This window comes from Acinonyx jubatus, chromosome B3 (assembly GCF_027475565.1).
Source record: "Acinonyx jubatus isolate Ajub_Pintada_27869175 chromosome B3, VMU_Ajub_asm_v1.0, whole genome shotgun sequence".
Classification (NCBI taxonomy): domain Eukaryota; kingdom Metazoa; phylum Chordata; class Mammalia; order Carnivora; family Felidae; genus Acinonyx; species Acinonyx jubatus.
Genome location: NC_069386.1, coordinates 50983957 through 51001531, shown reverse-complemented (window position 1 = coordinate 51001531; position 17575 = coordinate 50983957). Strand labels below are relative to the sequence as shown.

Genomic DNA, 17575 nt, shown 5'->3' with positions numbered 1-17575 from the left:
CCATTAAAAAAAAAACTTAAAAAAACAAAAACAGTATTTCTTGAGTTAATTTTTTTAATGGTTTCTCTAGGGATGAAGATATACATCTAAATTCATCACAGATACTCTAGGTTAATACTGTGTTACTTTCCTATGGTTGCTGTAACAAAATACCACAGACTGGGTGGCTTAAAACAACAGAAATGTATTCCCTCACAGTTGTGAAATCACTAGCATTATTGCTATTGCTGGGTAAGGGGTTTAACTGCACTTCATTCCAAATCAAGTGAGCCCCTCCAAAGGCAAAGCTGCTGGCTTTTATAGCTTGCCTGACTCTGTTAGAATTACCAGGCTATCTGACCTGGGTGAGGGGAGAAGATAGGAGCAGCCCCAGGCAAGACTGTTAAACAAATGCTGTTCTTACTCAGAGGTCAGGAGCTTGTCATAAATAAACACTACTAATTTGTTGTATGCTGTTGGAGAATTTACAGAGCCCTAAAATTGTTGTTTTTGACACTTTTGTCCAGTGTTGTCCTTACTTTTTTGAGAAGAGAATTTGCTGAGCCTCTCAGTCTGCCATACCAGAAGTGAAAAGTCTACTTAAAAAAAATTTTTTTTATTAAGAGATAAGTTTTATACCATACACTTCATGCATTTAAAGTATACAACTCAGTGGTTTTTAGTAGAGTCACAGATTAAACTGTCACCACAGTTTATTTTAAGTTTCATCATTGGGGTACCTGGGTGGCTCAGTTGGTTCAGCATCCGACTTTGGTTTGGGTCATGATCTCAGTTTGTGGGGTTGAGCCCCATGTCAGGCTTTGGTTGACAGCATGGAGCCTGCTTTGGATTCTCTTTCCCTCTCTTCCCCCTGCCCTGCTTGCTCTCTCTCTCTGTCTCTCTCTCTCTCTCTCAAAAATAAACATTAAAATAAATTAATTAAAAAAATTTCATCATCTCAAAATGAAATTCCATGTCCCTCAGTTACTGCTCCGTCCCCTTGATTCCCCCTGACCCAACTCCTCCCAGCTCTAAGTAACCACTAATCTGCTGTATGTCGTCTCTCTTTTTTAATTAGTTAGCCTGGCTAGAGGCTTATCAATTTTATTGATCTTTTTTAAAGAACCAGCTTTTGGTTTCATTGATTTTCTGTCCTCAATGTCTTTGATTTTTGCTGATTTATATTATTTCTTTTCTTCTGCTTACTTTGCATTTAATGCTTTCTTCCTTTTTTAAGCTTCCTAAACTAGAAGCTTTAATGATTGATTATGTATGGGTCTTTCTTCCTTTCTAATGCATGTATTCAATGCTATAAATTTCCCACTGAGCACTGCTTTCACTGCACTGGACAAATTTTGATGTTATATTTTCATTTTCATTTAGTTCAAATATTTTAAAAATTCTCTGGAGATTTCTCCTTTGTTCCATGTGTTAGAAGCATGTTGTTTAATCTTCAAGTATTTAGGGATTTTCCAGCTATTTTTCCATCATTGATACCTAGTTTAATCCTAATATCATCTGAGTGCAGACATTATATGATTTCTATCCTCTTAAATATTAAAGGTGTGTTTAACAGCCCAGAATGTGCTCTCCATTGGTGTGTATCTCATGTTCCATGTGCTGTGAGTTTATTTATAAGACACTAACAAAAATCCTTTATTTCCATATCTTTATTTGAACAATTTTCTATAATAGCTAGGAGAATACAGCGTTAGTGACGCACATTTACTAAGGACAACATTAGACAACTACAAATTTAGAGCGTAAATGTCAATCTGATATTGTTTTGGTTTTCATCTTATCACTAGGTGATATCTAGTGAAAACCCAGGTTTCAAAGGCTTTTGCTGATATGAGGTGAATTGTTAACTTATTTTTAAAAATTCCATGTGGGATATGCTTGGATGGTTTCAGTTTAAAACCAGAGGTGGTTGATAGTGCCTTTCACTTCTCAGTATTTCTGCTTCCTTTCTAATGGATGAGTATTTTACCTAAGAACTTTTCAAAGATTAACCATATCATGTTTTTCTATGTAGATCAAAATAGAATTCCTTTTACAGACCCAACAAGGAAAAATACTTGAAAAACTTCAATGTTCGTTTTCATTGTAGTTAAAAGGCATATCCATTTCACAGCAAATTAATAATTAAAGTTAATAATTAAAATACAATATGTTAAATGTCATGAGCTCATTCTGGTGTAACACTGTTAGAGCAATTTAAATTTTCCAAGGACACAAAAAAGTGAACATTACTCCAAGAGTCCACAAAAATACATAACTAGGAATCATAAATTACAACATACATATCCACATTTAAAGGAAAATTCACCATTTGTTGAAAAATATTAAATGGCTCAAGTGATTTAGAGAGCCTGAAATATAGGCGACAGTTTTATAACATGTGGTACCAATAAGATATCTGAAACTATTGACTGAAAAATGCATGAAAATGTACTGACCTACCAAGCATTAAATTATACGTACCAGTTTCCACGCAAGAAACATTTTTCTTTCAAATATTTCAAGCTATATCACAATACTAAGGAAATGTTAATCGTTTTCAGTCATTTTAGGAAGCTAATGACACTCATTAAGTTAAGCTAATGAACATTTTCACTAGACCAAATTATAAAATTAAAAAATGTATAAAATGCATTTTGGCAGGTATTTTACAGATTACTTTTCAGTTCCTGATCTGTTGAGAAGTCTACTGTAACTCCAGGTTGATTTAATTTAGGGTAATACAATGGAATAGAACTTACAGCACTCTTCCCTATTTTCATTCAAACTTTTACATATAGTACAGGGTTCTTTAAAAAAATTTTTAAAGCATGTCCATGGAAGGTGTTACAACTGTACCCTTTACCTGTATCAAGAAAAGATCTGGGGAAAACAAGCCATTTAAGCATTACCAAGAAGCGAACTGATCTATTTCTTCCATATGTTCATTTGCTTACTTGTGACACCAAGCCCCCCAAACTCAGGAACACTATCTCAGCCCACATTCACTGGCTCTGAGACTGGTGCTGCCTGAGTTCCAACACCTGTTTGGAAATAACAGAAAAGAAAAGGAAGGAGAAGTAACAGGAGGGGAGAGTCATGCAGGAAGAAAAGGAATTAGCGGTTGGAGGCCACACCCAACCAAAACCCTCACAAAACCTTGAGAAACACGGCAAGATATCCTCTCCAGGTAAGTCGGTCCCTTACAGAGGAAAAGTTCCAGAGAACTTAAGGCAGCTCTCGGAGGGAAGGGAGCAGGGGTTAAGGCGGTCCTCACAGCACGCCCTGAGAAGAAATTACAACGCACTTAACCATGAACGGAGGCCACAGCAATACACACAGCCTCTCTGACACGCATGCACATAGCGTACCTCCTAGCTCCAAAGTAAACACCGGCAGCATGCACACACCAAAATGTCCAAACACACGGACGTGGATACGGCTTGCCCACAGACAGGCCTCAGAAGGTACCCAGGGGCTTGACGGCCGGCTGCATAGCTCGTCTGGTGGCTCTTGTGCTGGCTCTGAGGAGTGTGTGTGTGGAGACTGACTTTCCTCTGAACTTTTGGGAGGCTTTCACTGCTTCCAGTCAGTTTGAGACAGCCTGCCACTAATTAAAGACCTAAGCACAGAGTGTTGCACCTTTCAAGGGAGCTCTGACTCATTACAAAAATCACACCTAGTTATAGAAGGTAACTGACAAAAAGAAAGCCACCAGGCTCTGGGCACTTCATCTCATTAGCACAGACAACCTGGTCCTTGGCGCTTGCTCAGTTCCCGTATGCCCGTTGCCAATTTTGATAAGAAAAAAAAAAAAAGCACCTCTTGTTGACCCAGGGTACCCCATGGGTACCAGGAGAAACCAAATGTCACCTCAAGATCTTTTACTTTCCTGCTCCCACCTGCCACACTGACACTGCTACATTCAGGAAAGCGGCATGGCAGGAGGGCTGTGTGACCTCAGGAAGTCACTGACCTCTTTCTGTGTAGCATCAGCAAGTGACTATAGTAGCTACCCTTTCTGCCTTTCAGTGCTGTTGTGAGGACACAATGAGGTAACAGAGGAAGTGCGCTGAAGAAAAGCATAGCCAGATACAATGTCCTGTTCTGCACTACTTTCAGCAGGAGAATCTAAGGGTCACAGGCTAAGTTTTGCTTTCTATTTTATTCTAAACAATTGCAGTTACCCAGAGGATCCTTGATTATGCCTCCTGGGGAACTCTACATTCTGGTAACTGTGTGTGGGGGGGGGGGGGAGGGGAGAGAGAGAAAGAGAGAGAGAGAGAGAGAGAGAGAGAGGGACAGACAGACAAGGTGGGGTGGGGTGGGGAGGGCAGGTTGGTGCATGAATATTATGTGAGGATTTCTCAGGATAGGACAGGTACCCCTTGACCTAGGGTTACCAGGATAGTAATTTCTTAAAACAATCACTACACTGAAATTCCCAATATTTTCATAGCCTCCCTCACATGGTATTAAAAGATCTGATCTGTGTTATGCATAATTACTCACCCAGAAAGAGCCAAAGGGGATAAAGCAAATCATACAAACTGACCAGGATCCTCAAATTTCCTTTTGGTGGGCTTTGGAATGTATCTTTTTGTACTTTTGCACTTGACAAAAGAAGTGTCAGGTACATGGATATTTTTCAAAACTTCCAAAGGAATCACTTTATGGATCTTATTTTCCCTCTTCTTTATAGTAACGCTCAGGTCAGGCAGACCAAAGCCTTAAGCCAAGGAAAGCTACAAGGAAAACTGCTCCTAATTTTTCAGCCTTGCATTCCAAGGTATGAGCTAGGTCTATAGGTAAGGTGAGTGAGGAGACTATTGAGAAGGGGCTACGAAGATAGGACTGTGTTCTTTCAAGATTTTTCTGTGAATCCCTACTGTGTGTCACAAGGGAATTATGAAAAAGCAAATTAGTGACAATGTTAAAGAATGTACTGCTGAGAAGCGAGAACAAGAAGTTGTGCAAAGATCGGCCTGAAGTCAGGCCAGGGGGGCAATTGAGGACTGACTCTACTGCCTTCAGCACAGTCAGAGCAGGTGAGCAGACAGGCAAGTGGTGTATGGTCCAGCTGAGGGAGGGGAAAGAGTGAACAATGGAATGCGCGGCTGGAAGGCTGGGGAAGGGATGTTTGAAGTTGGGGGAGGAAATGTGGTTGGAGAGAGGGTGGGCTGTCCTAAGAGGGGCTCAAGGAAACCCCTAGTAAACAAATAACTGTTGCATCCTCAAGAAGGTAGCACACGGAGTCATTTATCAGGTCTTGGGGTTCCCTGGTTGTAAGGTTGTAGTCTTGTAATGACTAAAGATCTTTATGTCGCTAAGAGAAGTTGATTCAGATCCCCATCTCGGGTTCTGGGTAGGCCTTGGAGGAAGCTGGAGCCTGGAATAGTAGAGTCTTTGCGTGGCCATCACTGAACAGGAGAGATTCTGGCCCAGGTGTGGACCGGAGGCTTCAGCACTTTCCAGCACAAAGGCAGGAGACAAGAGAGAGATGTTTGAGGATATGAGCCGTCTGGGCTCAGATAAAGGGCTGCAACGGCAGTAGGAGCTACAGCATGCTCTTGAAGACCTGACAAGATTCAGGGCATGCACATTACACAGGGACTAAGCTGGGAAAGGGCCCAGGAGGATTTCCAGGTCTGAGGTGGACAGCCTGCATCATCATGACATTTTTTTGGCGTTTCCCCTGTGCAATGAGTCAGTACTCTGGCACATTCAGTACTAACCAAGAGGTAAGAGTTCATTGTTCACTGAAAACCACATTGACAGTTGGGGAAAACTAAGAGAACCTGATTGGATCAGTAGTGTTTTTGGCTGGTTTTGCAAATAAATAAATGTATCCAAACTGAATATGGCAGTACATGATTCAATAAAAATTACTAAAACTAATTCACTTTCTAAAAGCATGTATGTAAATCATGTACATTTAGGAAAGGTTATAGCTACACCAACTTGTGGCTTTACATTTTATTAATCCCCTAGAATTAACAGGCACCAAACAGTGATATTTCAATTAGAGGGTGAACTCACTGAGTAACTGTATCTAGTTTTTCTAGGACCTAAGAGCCAAAAGGAGAGAATTTTAGATGTGGAAGGGTCCAACTCTCTTACTGTATAAATGAGGAATGTGAGGCCCAAATAAGTTAACAGACAGTATTTATCTTTTAATAACAATCTTTATCATTGATTTGAAACTGTTTGACTTCCATTAATATTGCACATGTATTAATAAGATGTCATTTTTCATAGACCATCTAACAGTTAAGTTATATAAATCTATGATTGTAATTCAGAACCAGAGTTTCTAATGAAAACTAAGAATTTGCTTTTGCACAACCTGAAAGATTTACTGTATAGGATGTCCAGGAAAAACTGAGAATATGTTTAATTAGAATTTCAGAATGAAACTTATAGGATCTGGCTCTTACTGAAACAAATCCTCTAAAATTCAGCAGTCTTCTTATATAAGTCTTAAAGTATTTCTAGTATGATGCTCTTTAAAGTATCTAGTGGTACTGAGAACATTTATAGAAGTTGCAAAGCCTAAAAAAATGGAATCATAGTATTTATTATATACTTTGTTTTGCATAATTTATAGGATAATCAAGGTTTCAAGACCCGAACCATGACTATGCTGACACTCTTCTCTAGATAGTGACTGAGATTAATTCTTAATAAATTAAGAAGAAAGAAAACCTGGCTGGGTTGAAAATATGCAGTGCAGGAATCTGATCTGGGAACTAAAAATAAGTCACTTCACAGAACACTGTACCCTGATGTGATATCCACCCAGGGAAAATTAATGAGCACATCAATGTAATACATTCTGAATAAATAACGGCATCAACAATAGCCACTTTGTCTAATCCTATCCCTAAATGTCAAACATTTTGTCATATTACTACATGACTTCCCAGTGTCTGCTACTCGTGCAGGGGAATCTGTATATATTTGCACATAATCCAGTTAAAATGGTCTGACTGAATTGTAAACAGAGTTGATAAAAGAGAAGCTTACTGTTGTAGTGCCTAATAAGAATATCGCTTACATGTTAAAGTATACAGTATGTAGCAGCAATTTAAAATGCTCAGTAAACTACAGTACAAATGGACTTCTATGCTATATGGCAAACCAACATTCTCTTAATATCTCTATATCAGAGTGACACATATAAGGAAGTTACTTGACCAATTACTTTACATATTGCCAGTTTATTTCTTTGATCCAGTTTGACAATATCAACATAATTGATTCCTGAACTGATATGATATGTACTCAATGGCAATTTTTCTTTCAATTCTTCTGGTTCACACAGAGGAGGTTCTTTGTTGGTGCCTTCCTAACAACAGCTCATAGCTGGAATTTACATTTTTACCATACCATTAGGATGCAGTGTTAAGGATTGAAAATAAATGCTGGCAGCTGAAGACACTTTTCCCCCTTCTGTCTGCCATTTACCTGCATGTAACTCAGGATACCTAACTGATCAAGGGTGAGTGTTGCTATGAATTAAAGGTAACACAGTACAAAGAAGCCTATCTGTCTTTCCAAGGTGATGAAAGTATTTAGGGAGATTTCCAGTTAATAACCTCTTGTTTGAAAGATACTCAGTACTTTCTCTTTAGAGCATATTTTCAGTAGCTCACTGGAAATAATGGGTTCTTATTTCAGGCAAGAAATTTACTGTCACTGTTTGCCTTGACATCACATCACTTTCAGACCCGTGATATGAATCCCAGGCCCAGGCTGGCTGGAATTTGGATGGTTTCTAGTGCGAGGGAGGATGGGTTAAAAGGAAAGGTGACAGGAAAGATGTGTTTAGCATCCATGAGCAGCTGAGGAGAGTCTTTCCTGTCTCGTAAACGCATCTGAGATTTAAAAACAAAAAACAGAACATCAGTTCTTTGAATCTACAAATATTTCTTTTCCCACCAAAAATCTACCAAAAAGTCTTCAACTGCTAAAGAATGTTTATATTTGTTTTAAAATCACTGCATTTTTTCTAATAATCTGTTACCAAAAGTTAATGCACTGTCAGAATGAGAAAATACAATAACAAAACCACACTTTCCTTCAATAAACTGTAAATTTCCATTCAAAAGACTGTATTGGTGAATCAAAGGAAAAGAAAGCCTGGGAGATCTTACCTGTATAGTACGAATAAATGATACAGAGACTCTTTCTTCAAACTCATTAACTGGAGTATACAAATTCAACACTTTGACAATCTGCGAGAAATGAAATGATCAAAGTTTTCAGCATATAACCAAATATACACTGGGTGCTGATAATCTGGGAAACTAAAAGGATCTGTGCATACAGTTTATAATTCTACTCAGGGCTGGGTTGGGATGAGGGAAGAGGGAGCTAGTCTAAAGGGCACATTTACCTTTACTATGTGAATTTTTAAAATAAGAATGTATTAATGTATTATCTGTACTTTTAAGAAGAAATATAAATCTGGAAAAACAATCAAACTATACAAAAGAACACAACATGAAAAGGAAAAGTGTCTCACTCAATCTTCCCAGTCTACCCAAATGGCAACTTTTAACAGTGTCCCTAGTTTCCATCTAGCTGCTTTCTATACATATTCTATGTATAGTTTGTGAAGATGTCTACGTTATGAGATGCGTAAAGAACATTAAGAAAGCCCAAGAGTCTGCATAGAAATAATTGGCAAAAGAAAAATGGGTAAGGTTTATGCCTATTTCTTGCCTCGTGCTGTTGCCACTGTCCTCAAATGTCCTTCTCACTTCCTTAAATTCAATACCCAGCTTAATGGAGCCTTCCTCGAACACAGTGACTGCCCCTCGGCACTTCCTTTAGACATCTTACTGTAGAACTTGCTAGAACCTCTTATAGTAGAATCAGTTAGGTACATCTGCCTTGTCTACTAAACTGGAAATTCTTTTTAGCCAAGGATTGTTTCTTATTTTTTGAAGCATCTCCCCCAGCAACAGGTATGGTACCTCAAGATAGGAGCTCAATTAGTCATTTATTGAAATAAAGGAATAAGAATAATCTGTCTTAAAATAGAGAAGTCTAAAATATCATTCAATTATCAAATAGTATGGAAAATTACTTTTTGGAATACAGGTTCCATAGAATGCAGACAATGTACATCCCATGAGAGCAGGGACATTGTTTTGTTCTTGGTTGTATCTCAGTGCCTGGGACATTATGCAGAACACTATACACACTGAATAAATATTTACTGAGAGGCGTCTGCGTGGCTCAGTCAGTTAAGCATCAACTCTTGATTTTTGACTTAGGTCATGATCTCACGGTTCATGAGCCCTGTCTCGGGCTCTGTGCTGACAGTGTGAAGCCTGCTTGGGATTCTCTCTCTCTCTCCCTCAGAATAAATAAATAAACATTAAAAAATAAATAAATATTTATTAAATGTTGACTGTGGATGACTGAGTTGCTAGTAAAGTCTCCTTTAAGACCTGTATAGGTATATGTCTTCTCTGACACATATGAAGTCAGCTCAGAGACCAGAGCAATGACTAGGAGACCTCCTCACTTCCCTGAGCAGCACCCGTGAGGAGTGCTACCTTACCGCACAGCAGGGCAAAGTGTTTTACCTGGGCAGTAGTTAAAGCACTGCACATGGAACAGATAGCTTCTGCGTCATCATCTGTCTTCTTTTTCACTTGCAAAAGCTGCGCAGCCTGAATGAGAGGTTCCAGGGTTTCTTTAGCCCCACTGTTCATCAGATTCTTGTCACGCAGCCACTCTTCCAGTTGACTGACATTGTACCTGTGCCAAAAAAACAGAGAGGGAGAGAATGCAAATTCACCGAATGTTATCATAAATGTCTTAATTTTTTATGTATGGCTTTGTCAGGAATTTCAGTTAAAATGACAGCCAGTATTTTTGTTCAATTTTCTTAAATCTTACCAGTGCTTAAAATTTTATTATAGCCATAAGGTTTATAATCATAATTATATAAGAGTAAGTGACTAGAGGATATAATTAACTTCAATGGAAGGTAGAAATATAGCCATTACAGCAAAAGTTATGAAATATGACTTGCTGAAAGACAAAATAGAACACACAATATGGCTGTGTCCTTATTAAACAGCTGACCGGAAAACACTTTCTAGCTTCTCTTACAATTTCAGAGGGTAGAATCAATAACCTCTGAGTATCCATTCCTCTTTATTACAGGTTAAATTCCAAGTTAGTCAAGAAAAACAAGATCCTTCCACACAGACCTTGTGCTCCAGCTCTGTTTAGGGAAGAGCCTGGGTGATAGGGTAGTGGCCTGAGGAAGCTCAGGGATGGAAGGACAGCAGGGTAAGTGGGGGCCGCTGGAAGAGACGAAGACTCCAAATATGGAGAGAGACATGGAAACTGCACAGACGCCAAGGTTACAAGAGGTGGTCAACCAAGTGACAGTGGTTTTCATACTAAAATGCTAAAGGGACGCATGAGCAGCACTGCACAATCAGGCAAATAGGAGACCGCATGTTATTACGATGGTGCTTCACGTGTATAAACAAAGCTTACAGAGAAATAAATCCTACTACTTGAGTGGGAGGCATTATCTTTCTAACATTAACTACAATGGCTGTGCGTCAGAATAGAAAATTTGAAAAGAATGCCAAGGTTTCCTGAGATTAACTTTTGTAAGAGAAATCCTTTTTTCCTCTCTTGGCAAATATTCTATTTTAAAATAAATGATTTGCAAAAAAAAAATCAATTCTATTATGAGTATGAGGTTATGTGGTGGAGTAGTTGGGCATAAAACTGAGTGCACATTTTCTTAAGAGATGAGGGGCATATTTGAAGTTAGTAACAGATCTATTAGACACGTTCTTGTTACCATGGTACAAAAAGGTGTTTTGTCAAAATAACTTTCTAAGAGAAGTCAAGCATCAGAAATCTTCATTATAAAGAATTAGCTATTTTGTTATGTACAATTAAAACACATGCAAATGGCGAGGAAGCAGCTATCTCAACTGTAAGAATTTTGCATCATCTTCTCTCCATTCCCTCAAACAAATTAGCATCACAGTGGAGCAGGGTTCCCAACTAGTGGTGGGTAGAGCCTGCTGAAAGGCACAGTCAGGAGCGGTAATGAATGAAAGTGGAGAAGCCCAGCCAGCCAAGAGAAAGCAGCTCCATGTCCGGTCCTCCCGTGCTGCCCGGCTGGTGGTAGCAGACATTGGGTGCACTGACCTCAAACAAGCCATCAGCTTTGGTGTTCGCTCACCTGATCTGCATGCCTTTACTCCAGGAGCACATGTCCTTCCGCAGAAGGAGGTTGTTCAGGGTGATGGCCCCAACAATGTAGAACATCTGTTTGACCACCTGCTTGATCAGTTCAGGGTCCATGCCGTGCTGACACATGACTGAATGGAAGGAGTTGAGCTGCCGGAGGATGGAGTCCAGTGTATAGGTGCCCTCGTCAGCGATGCTGGACGTTCGCTTTCTTAGCCCTGTGGGCTTCACCCCAGACACGCCCTGAATGGTTTCATGCTCCAGCATGCCAGAGACTGCGGGAGTAGTTCAAGTGTTAGAAGAGAAGATGCGTGTTCCACGTGCATACACGCATGCTCACACATGCTCTCACACATTCAATTGAGGAAGATCATCTGAGTATCAAAACAGACGGAGAAGGAACTTCCCAAAAAGAGGGCTTCCAGATTTTAAACTTTAATGAAGGAATAATTCTTAAATGCGAAAATTTACCATGACACTAAGAAATCGTAATGGTGTATTTTCAAAAATAGGAAGTAGCAACCTTATAACAACACAAGTGTGTGATATCTTGGGAGGGTTTTTGAGAAAGATGTAGCAGTTAGGGAGAAGATAAGATATTCTCCAGGGATATCTGAACCCCACAGGCAAACAAATTAAGTAGCAAGTACAAGAGGAGATTGGGCAGTGGTTGTGGAGAAGCCTTGAGAGGGGATGGTCGTGTGGGGCTGGAGAACTGGGCCATTCCTTGCCCTGAACTTTCCACAGTGGCAGAGAGGCCCCGGGGTTAGCCTCAGCCTCCCAGAACTCAGTTTTCTCGAATCTGGGGCACTGCTGCTCCCTCCACTGTGCCCTCACAGTGTTTGGCTTATGCCCCCTCGAGGATGGTTGTGGGATGACCACCGCTTGGACTGACAGCGCCTTGACAGCAGGGGCCATTCCCAATTCAGTTTTTACATCTCCTATTCATTTACATCTCACAGTGCTAAACGTGGCTTCCATAGCACCTGACAATGACACAAAACACTGGTGGTTATTATCACATCACTGGGAGATGGGGAAAGCAGTTTAAAGGGGGGCATCTTGGAGGTAAACTTCTTATTTAGCCAATAAAAATAAGCAAAAATAGAAGAAATATTGGCTGAAGTTGACCTCTGTGTCTGTGTCACCTCTTACATTGTAGTTGACCTAGGTCGCTTTGAACACAACCTTTAGGGGACAACTGAAGAACTGATGACTGAAGTTGTCCCGTGAAGAAATCACTGCTATCTCCCATGGCCTCCTCAGCCTTTTTGGTTTCTAGTTGGTTAATTGTGGGCCTATGATGGAAGACAGAATACTAAAGGCAATGAAGAAGTTGTGGAAATGTGGGAAACACACAGGTAGGAAAAGAAAGTGTAGCTGGGAGTAGCCTTAAGAAGGTGTTGCTGATTTGCCTGAAGATAACAGAGTTTGATAACTTAATACAAATTTAATTCAATGCATTCAAAACTAGCATCCTGCAATTTATATATGCCTCCTAATTCCTATTTCATGAATGCTACCCATTCCGAAGGAATAGAGGTAGTATAGTACATAAATACACACTCAGAGTGAGCATACGCATATAAAAGAGAGGTATGTGGACTCACACACCTAGCTGAATACACATATATAGAAACACACACACGTGCACATCCCACTCATCCACTGAGAAAATGCTACTTTAAACCAAATTGCCTTTAACAATTCCGTAGGGGCCACAAGATGAACAACCCACCGTGGAGTGTCTGACACCTATTCTTGTTGCTGTGGTACCCCGCAGCCCTTTTACTGTAGCCTAATAGGCAAAGTGCAAACTCTCCCCAGCCTCCTTAGTCTTAGATGGGCCCTGAGGAGGCTCAGTGTAGCAGTGTCCTGGACCAGAGTTTAAAGTTTTAATTTTTGAAAACTGGACAAGGTATGAGGTATATTGATGGGTATATAGCATAACCCGGTCTTAAGGGAGAGGACTCACACAGTGGGGAGATTAACTAGATACTGCCATTTCGATCATATGGAAGCAGTGATTCTGATGTATCCCAGTTAGTCACGGCTGGGGTTCTGGGATTCCTCAGCTAATTTCAGGACTGGGTCTTACTACTTTATGTTCTTTGTATGAAGAAACAAATGCCACTGGTGGGCACATGAGGTAGACAGACCTCGATGTCAGCAATGCTCTCGCCTTACCGATCATTGGCTGAAGAATGTTCTCTAACACCCGCACGAGCTGCTGGTAGATCTGAATGGCTAAGTCACTTAGCACCTGCCGGTACTCAGCCAGGTCAAAGTTGGTGAGGCAGTGTTCATTCTGGCGAGACGTGTTGTGTTTCATAAAGCCCTAGAGCCATAAAGCAGAGTTACTGACACCCGTGAAATAAAAGCTCTCTTCTAACTCCCTCGTTTGATCAGACATCTCCTGCTGTCTTTCCTCTGAAGAGTTTCCTGTCTGCTCTGCTCTTGAATGCCAGACAGTCATTCTCAAATGCTGGTGTTTGTTTCCATCATATTCCCCTTCCACTTCTCACTAGCTTTTGAATTGTATCTAAAGTTGGCAAGCTAGCATTCAGTGAAACAAGATGGGGGAACTTAGTTTAAAAAAAAAAATTAATGAGTGTTTTCACTTATGAAGCAGCAGGTTTACTGCCAAACAGTAAATTATCTAAAGCACTAATCTCTTAACTTCCTATTTATAAATATTGTACCTGAAGGGCATACATCATCTTAAACTAGACTGGCTTCTACAGAGATTGGTGAATAAAAAAAAAATTTCCCTTCATTATATTTCATTGTAACCATACATGATTTTCAATCCAAGCTTAGAATGGAATCTTTTGGTGGTATGAGCTAAAATGGGAAGCCAACTGTACAGGCAGGTACTTTTGTCAGACGTTGCCTGACAAAAGGCAATTGCCTGTTTGATGGATTCTGCACATAATCAAGCATGTGCCTCCCTAAAACTACCTAACAACATGGTCAGAAGTGGAGACTGACAGGACAGTTAATGGCCCCTCGGGGGGATTCTAGTCTATCTGTCCTACCTACTCAGGGAGCACGTCTTACTCATATTGATATTTTCCGTCATTTGCCGGGATAGTCCCCTGCTGCTAGCCTCTTGGTGCCCAGAAAATGCTACCGCTCAGCTTCTTTGGCTGCTCTCCCAGCACAAGGTGGAGGTATGGAGGGCAGTGGTTAGGGGCACAGGCTCTTGGAGGTGAGCAGACCTAGAATTCTAGCATTGCTCCTTATGGCTAAGAGAACCTGGGCAAAATGATGAACTTCATCGAACTTCAGTTTCCTCATCTGTAAAACTGGGTTATAATCCCTACCTCACAGAGATGTTGCAAGAATTAAATAACATAGAGTAAGTACTATCTGATATATACTGAGCAGACCTTAATAAAGAGTAATTATTAATAGATTACAGTATTGAAATATTAGTTTTGAAGTCTAGTAAACCCCTGATGAACATATCACTACAAATAAAAGCAAAACAGGTTTTGGGACCAGTCTAGAGAGACATGCCTTAGCTTGATCACCTTTCATGCATTTGGAAAGCCCAAATCGATGAATTTCTTTAAATAGTTCTATATTTCTCATATCAGTCCTTGAAAAGCCCACTTCCACATGCTGACAAGAGGTTTCACTGCTGGTAACAATTCATCGACAAATGCTCATTTTATTTCTGCTATGCTTCATCAAAATACAAACTCTCAGAGGGAAGAAACTATGTCACTGTCTAAATCACTGTTTCATAAACAATGAACATCAAACAAAGCTACAGCATCCAAGCCACCTCTGAACTCAGGCTTCTAAATTAATGGCTAAACGTTTTGTGCTTTTCAATTTTTCCCTAAAAAGTTCACAAAGTATATCACACTGGTGTTTTAATGAAGGTTTTCTCACCTCTTCTCCACTGTACTGCTTCAAACAGTGCAAAAATCGGCATGTGTTAGAGAGCCAGAAGGAGACGGTTTCAAAATCATCACCTCTTTTCTGAAAGAGAGAAAAAGGCTAAATTCACTTTTCCTTAGGGAAATAACAACCTGAAGGAAACTGAACAGATACCAGAAGGCCTCAGTTAAATTATAAAGAATTACAAAAATAAATCACATTGCAAAGTCTTACATCATTGCTAGAAAATTTCAACCGAGTTTGTTGGTTGTTACTTTGCTTGGCATCTAGTTTCTTGCCATTAGAAAAGGATGCCCAGTCACTCAGTTGATGTCAGTTTAATGGTCCCTTTCAGCAGAAAAAAATTCATCAAGCCACAGCTTACCCCAACTCACTTCCTTCAGGATTACTAAGGGGATCAGAGAGGACTAAAAGCATAAAAGGGAATCACAGACTATGAAACGCTGAAAGCCGGATTAGGTTACAAATCAGGTCAACAGTAAGATACAATTCCTGAGCAGAGAATCAGAAACGGGATGAAGGAAGTCCTGTGCAGAAAAGGAGACAGGGGAAGCTGAATAGCTCTTCATCAGGACTGGGGCACATGTCAAACAACCAGTTGCTAAATCAAAACAGGGACTCAAGGCAAATACACTTCAATTCAAAACTGGGATGTGAGACAAGCTCACATCAATTTTAAACGGTATTGAAAGGGTGTTATATTCTAGTACCCATCCCTTTTTAATTTTCAAACAATTTGATATAATAATTAGTTAAATTAGAAAAATGTCTTCTTGCAATTAAGATGAGAGGGAGAAAACGCTTTGGTTTTGTGGTCTTTGCAGGAGCTGACTTACAAATTAGTAAAACTTGCAGGCTAAGTGCAATATAGCATCAATACACCAAAAATGAAATGAGTTATATCAGAAGACATTCATCAATTTTTAAACGTTAAATCTTCAGAAACCCCATGTTTTAGTAACCACCATAAAACTAACTGCATAGCATATCTGCACAGCAGGGATGGAGAATCAGCATTTGTCAAAGGTTCACTAGCAGGGACTGCAGGGAGGGTGTGTTCAATGGGGACAGAACTTCAGTTGTAGGGGTATGAAAAAGTTCTGGAGGTGGACAGTGATAGGGTTGGCACAACAATGTGAATATGCTAACGGCACAGAACTAAGCACTGAAAAATGGTTATGCGGTAAATTTTATGTTATATATATTTTACCATAATTTAAAAAATAGTGCATTAAAGACATCTTAGATTTGAAAGCATCCACTAGGCATGTTAACTACCTACTTATCTCCATCCTAAAAGTTCTCATCTAACTTCAGTTAGATAATCAGAAAGCAAAGTGCTTGGAGAACATTTTCTTAGCTCCTCATAGAAACACGTGAGGTAAAGCTAAGTATAATGTTCATTGTTTTTCTAGAGAGGCAAGAGGAGTATTATGCAAGGTGACTCAGTGACTACTGAGTTATGTAGGGCTTTCTACTCTATTACATAATTCTGCTGCCGTTTCCAAATCTTTCCTCTCTGTTAGTATCTATGTGTTGCTTCTCACATGGAACCAGGCATTTCAGGTAACAAAGAAAATTATGGGGTGAGTTGGAGAATAAGAGGAAGAAAAGTTGGAAGAAAAATTATAATGTTTTATCAGACATCTTTTTATATGAATGAAACATATGGTATTGAACTTATTTAATACCTTTCTAACTAGAGCAACATACTTCCTAGATATATGGATCACACTAAGTATTTTTAATTTACTTTTAAGACCTCAAAGCAGACTATTTCCATTTATGGAGAAACTTAATTTACTCTGCACTTAGGTACATTTATATCAAATTAATTTTGATTACTGTTCAACCTGAGCCCCAGTGTAAAAGAAGGCATACAGACGTGTTGCAAGAAAGAATGCTTCCTATAGTGGAAGTTATCAGTGAAGACTGCAAAGTGTCATATCTGGCAACTTAGCTCCAGCTTAAGGAAGGAAAAGTAACTTGGGGCAGATTCTGTCATCATTAAGATTAATTATGAGAATTTTGTTGAACATGAACTGACCTTTAATACTTTTTTGATGCTGTTAATTGTTGATGTTAGCAATGACCTTACTTTCTGATCATCATTCAGGTAGTCAGCATGTCGAACACACATAAACAGGATATACGCTGGTAACCCTGGAATCAAATTGACTGCCACACCACGTGGCTTCAGTTCTGAAAGGAAATGAGGAAAAATAATCTTATATAACACTGAAAGTCTTCATGAGGAATGTTTTGTAAGATACAAAAGCACAGTTCTTGTGAAAGAATTCAATCATTCAGGGCTAAGAGGTCACACTAAAAAAAGAAGCATTTTAATAGCTCATTAAGTAGAGAAATTTGGAGTCTTAGTTGGGACGTATGAATCTTAGTTGTCTATATAATGACAACTCCCAAGTTTATATCTCTTGCCCTG

At 39.6% G+C, this 17575-nt stretch overlaps 1 protein-coding gene across 4 annotated transcripts in view; it reads right to left on the bottom strand.

Moving 5' to 3' along the window:
- Positions 1-1053: 1053 nt before the first annotated feature.
- Positions 1054-17575, bottom strand: part of MYO5A (myosin VA) — a 192484-nt gene continuing 175962 nt past the window's right edge. For all 4 annotated transcript variants that reach the window (XM_027067263.2, XM_053224004.1, XM_027067266.2 and 1 more), the window contains 7 exons: positions 17180-17334; positions 15124-15213; positions 13408-13558; positions 11213-11495; positions 9579-9753; positions 8136-8216; positions 1054-7856 (listed from right to left, as the gene is read on the bottom strand). In XM_027067263.2, coding sequence (XP_026923064.1) covers positions 7704-7856; positions 8136-8216; positions 9579-9753; positions 11213-11495; positions 13408-13558; positions 15124-15213; positions 17180-17334 — 1088 coding nt within the window. In that variant the 3' untranslated portion in view covers positions 1054-7703. The remainder of the gene's footprint in view (positions 7857-8135; positions 8217-9578; positions 9754-11212; positions 11496-13407; positions 13559-15123; positions 15214-17179; positions 17335-17575) is intronic.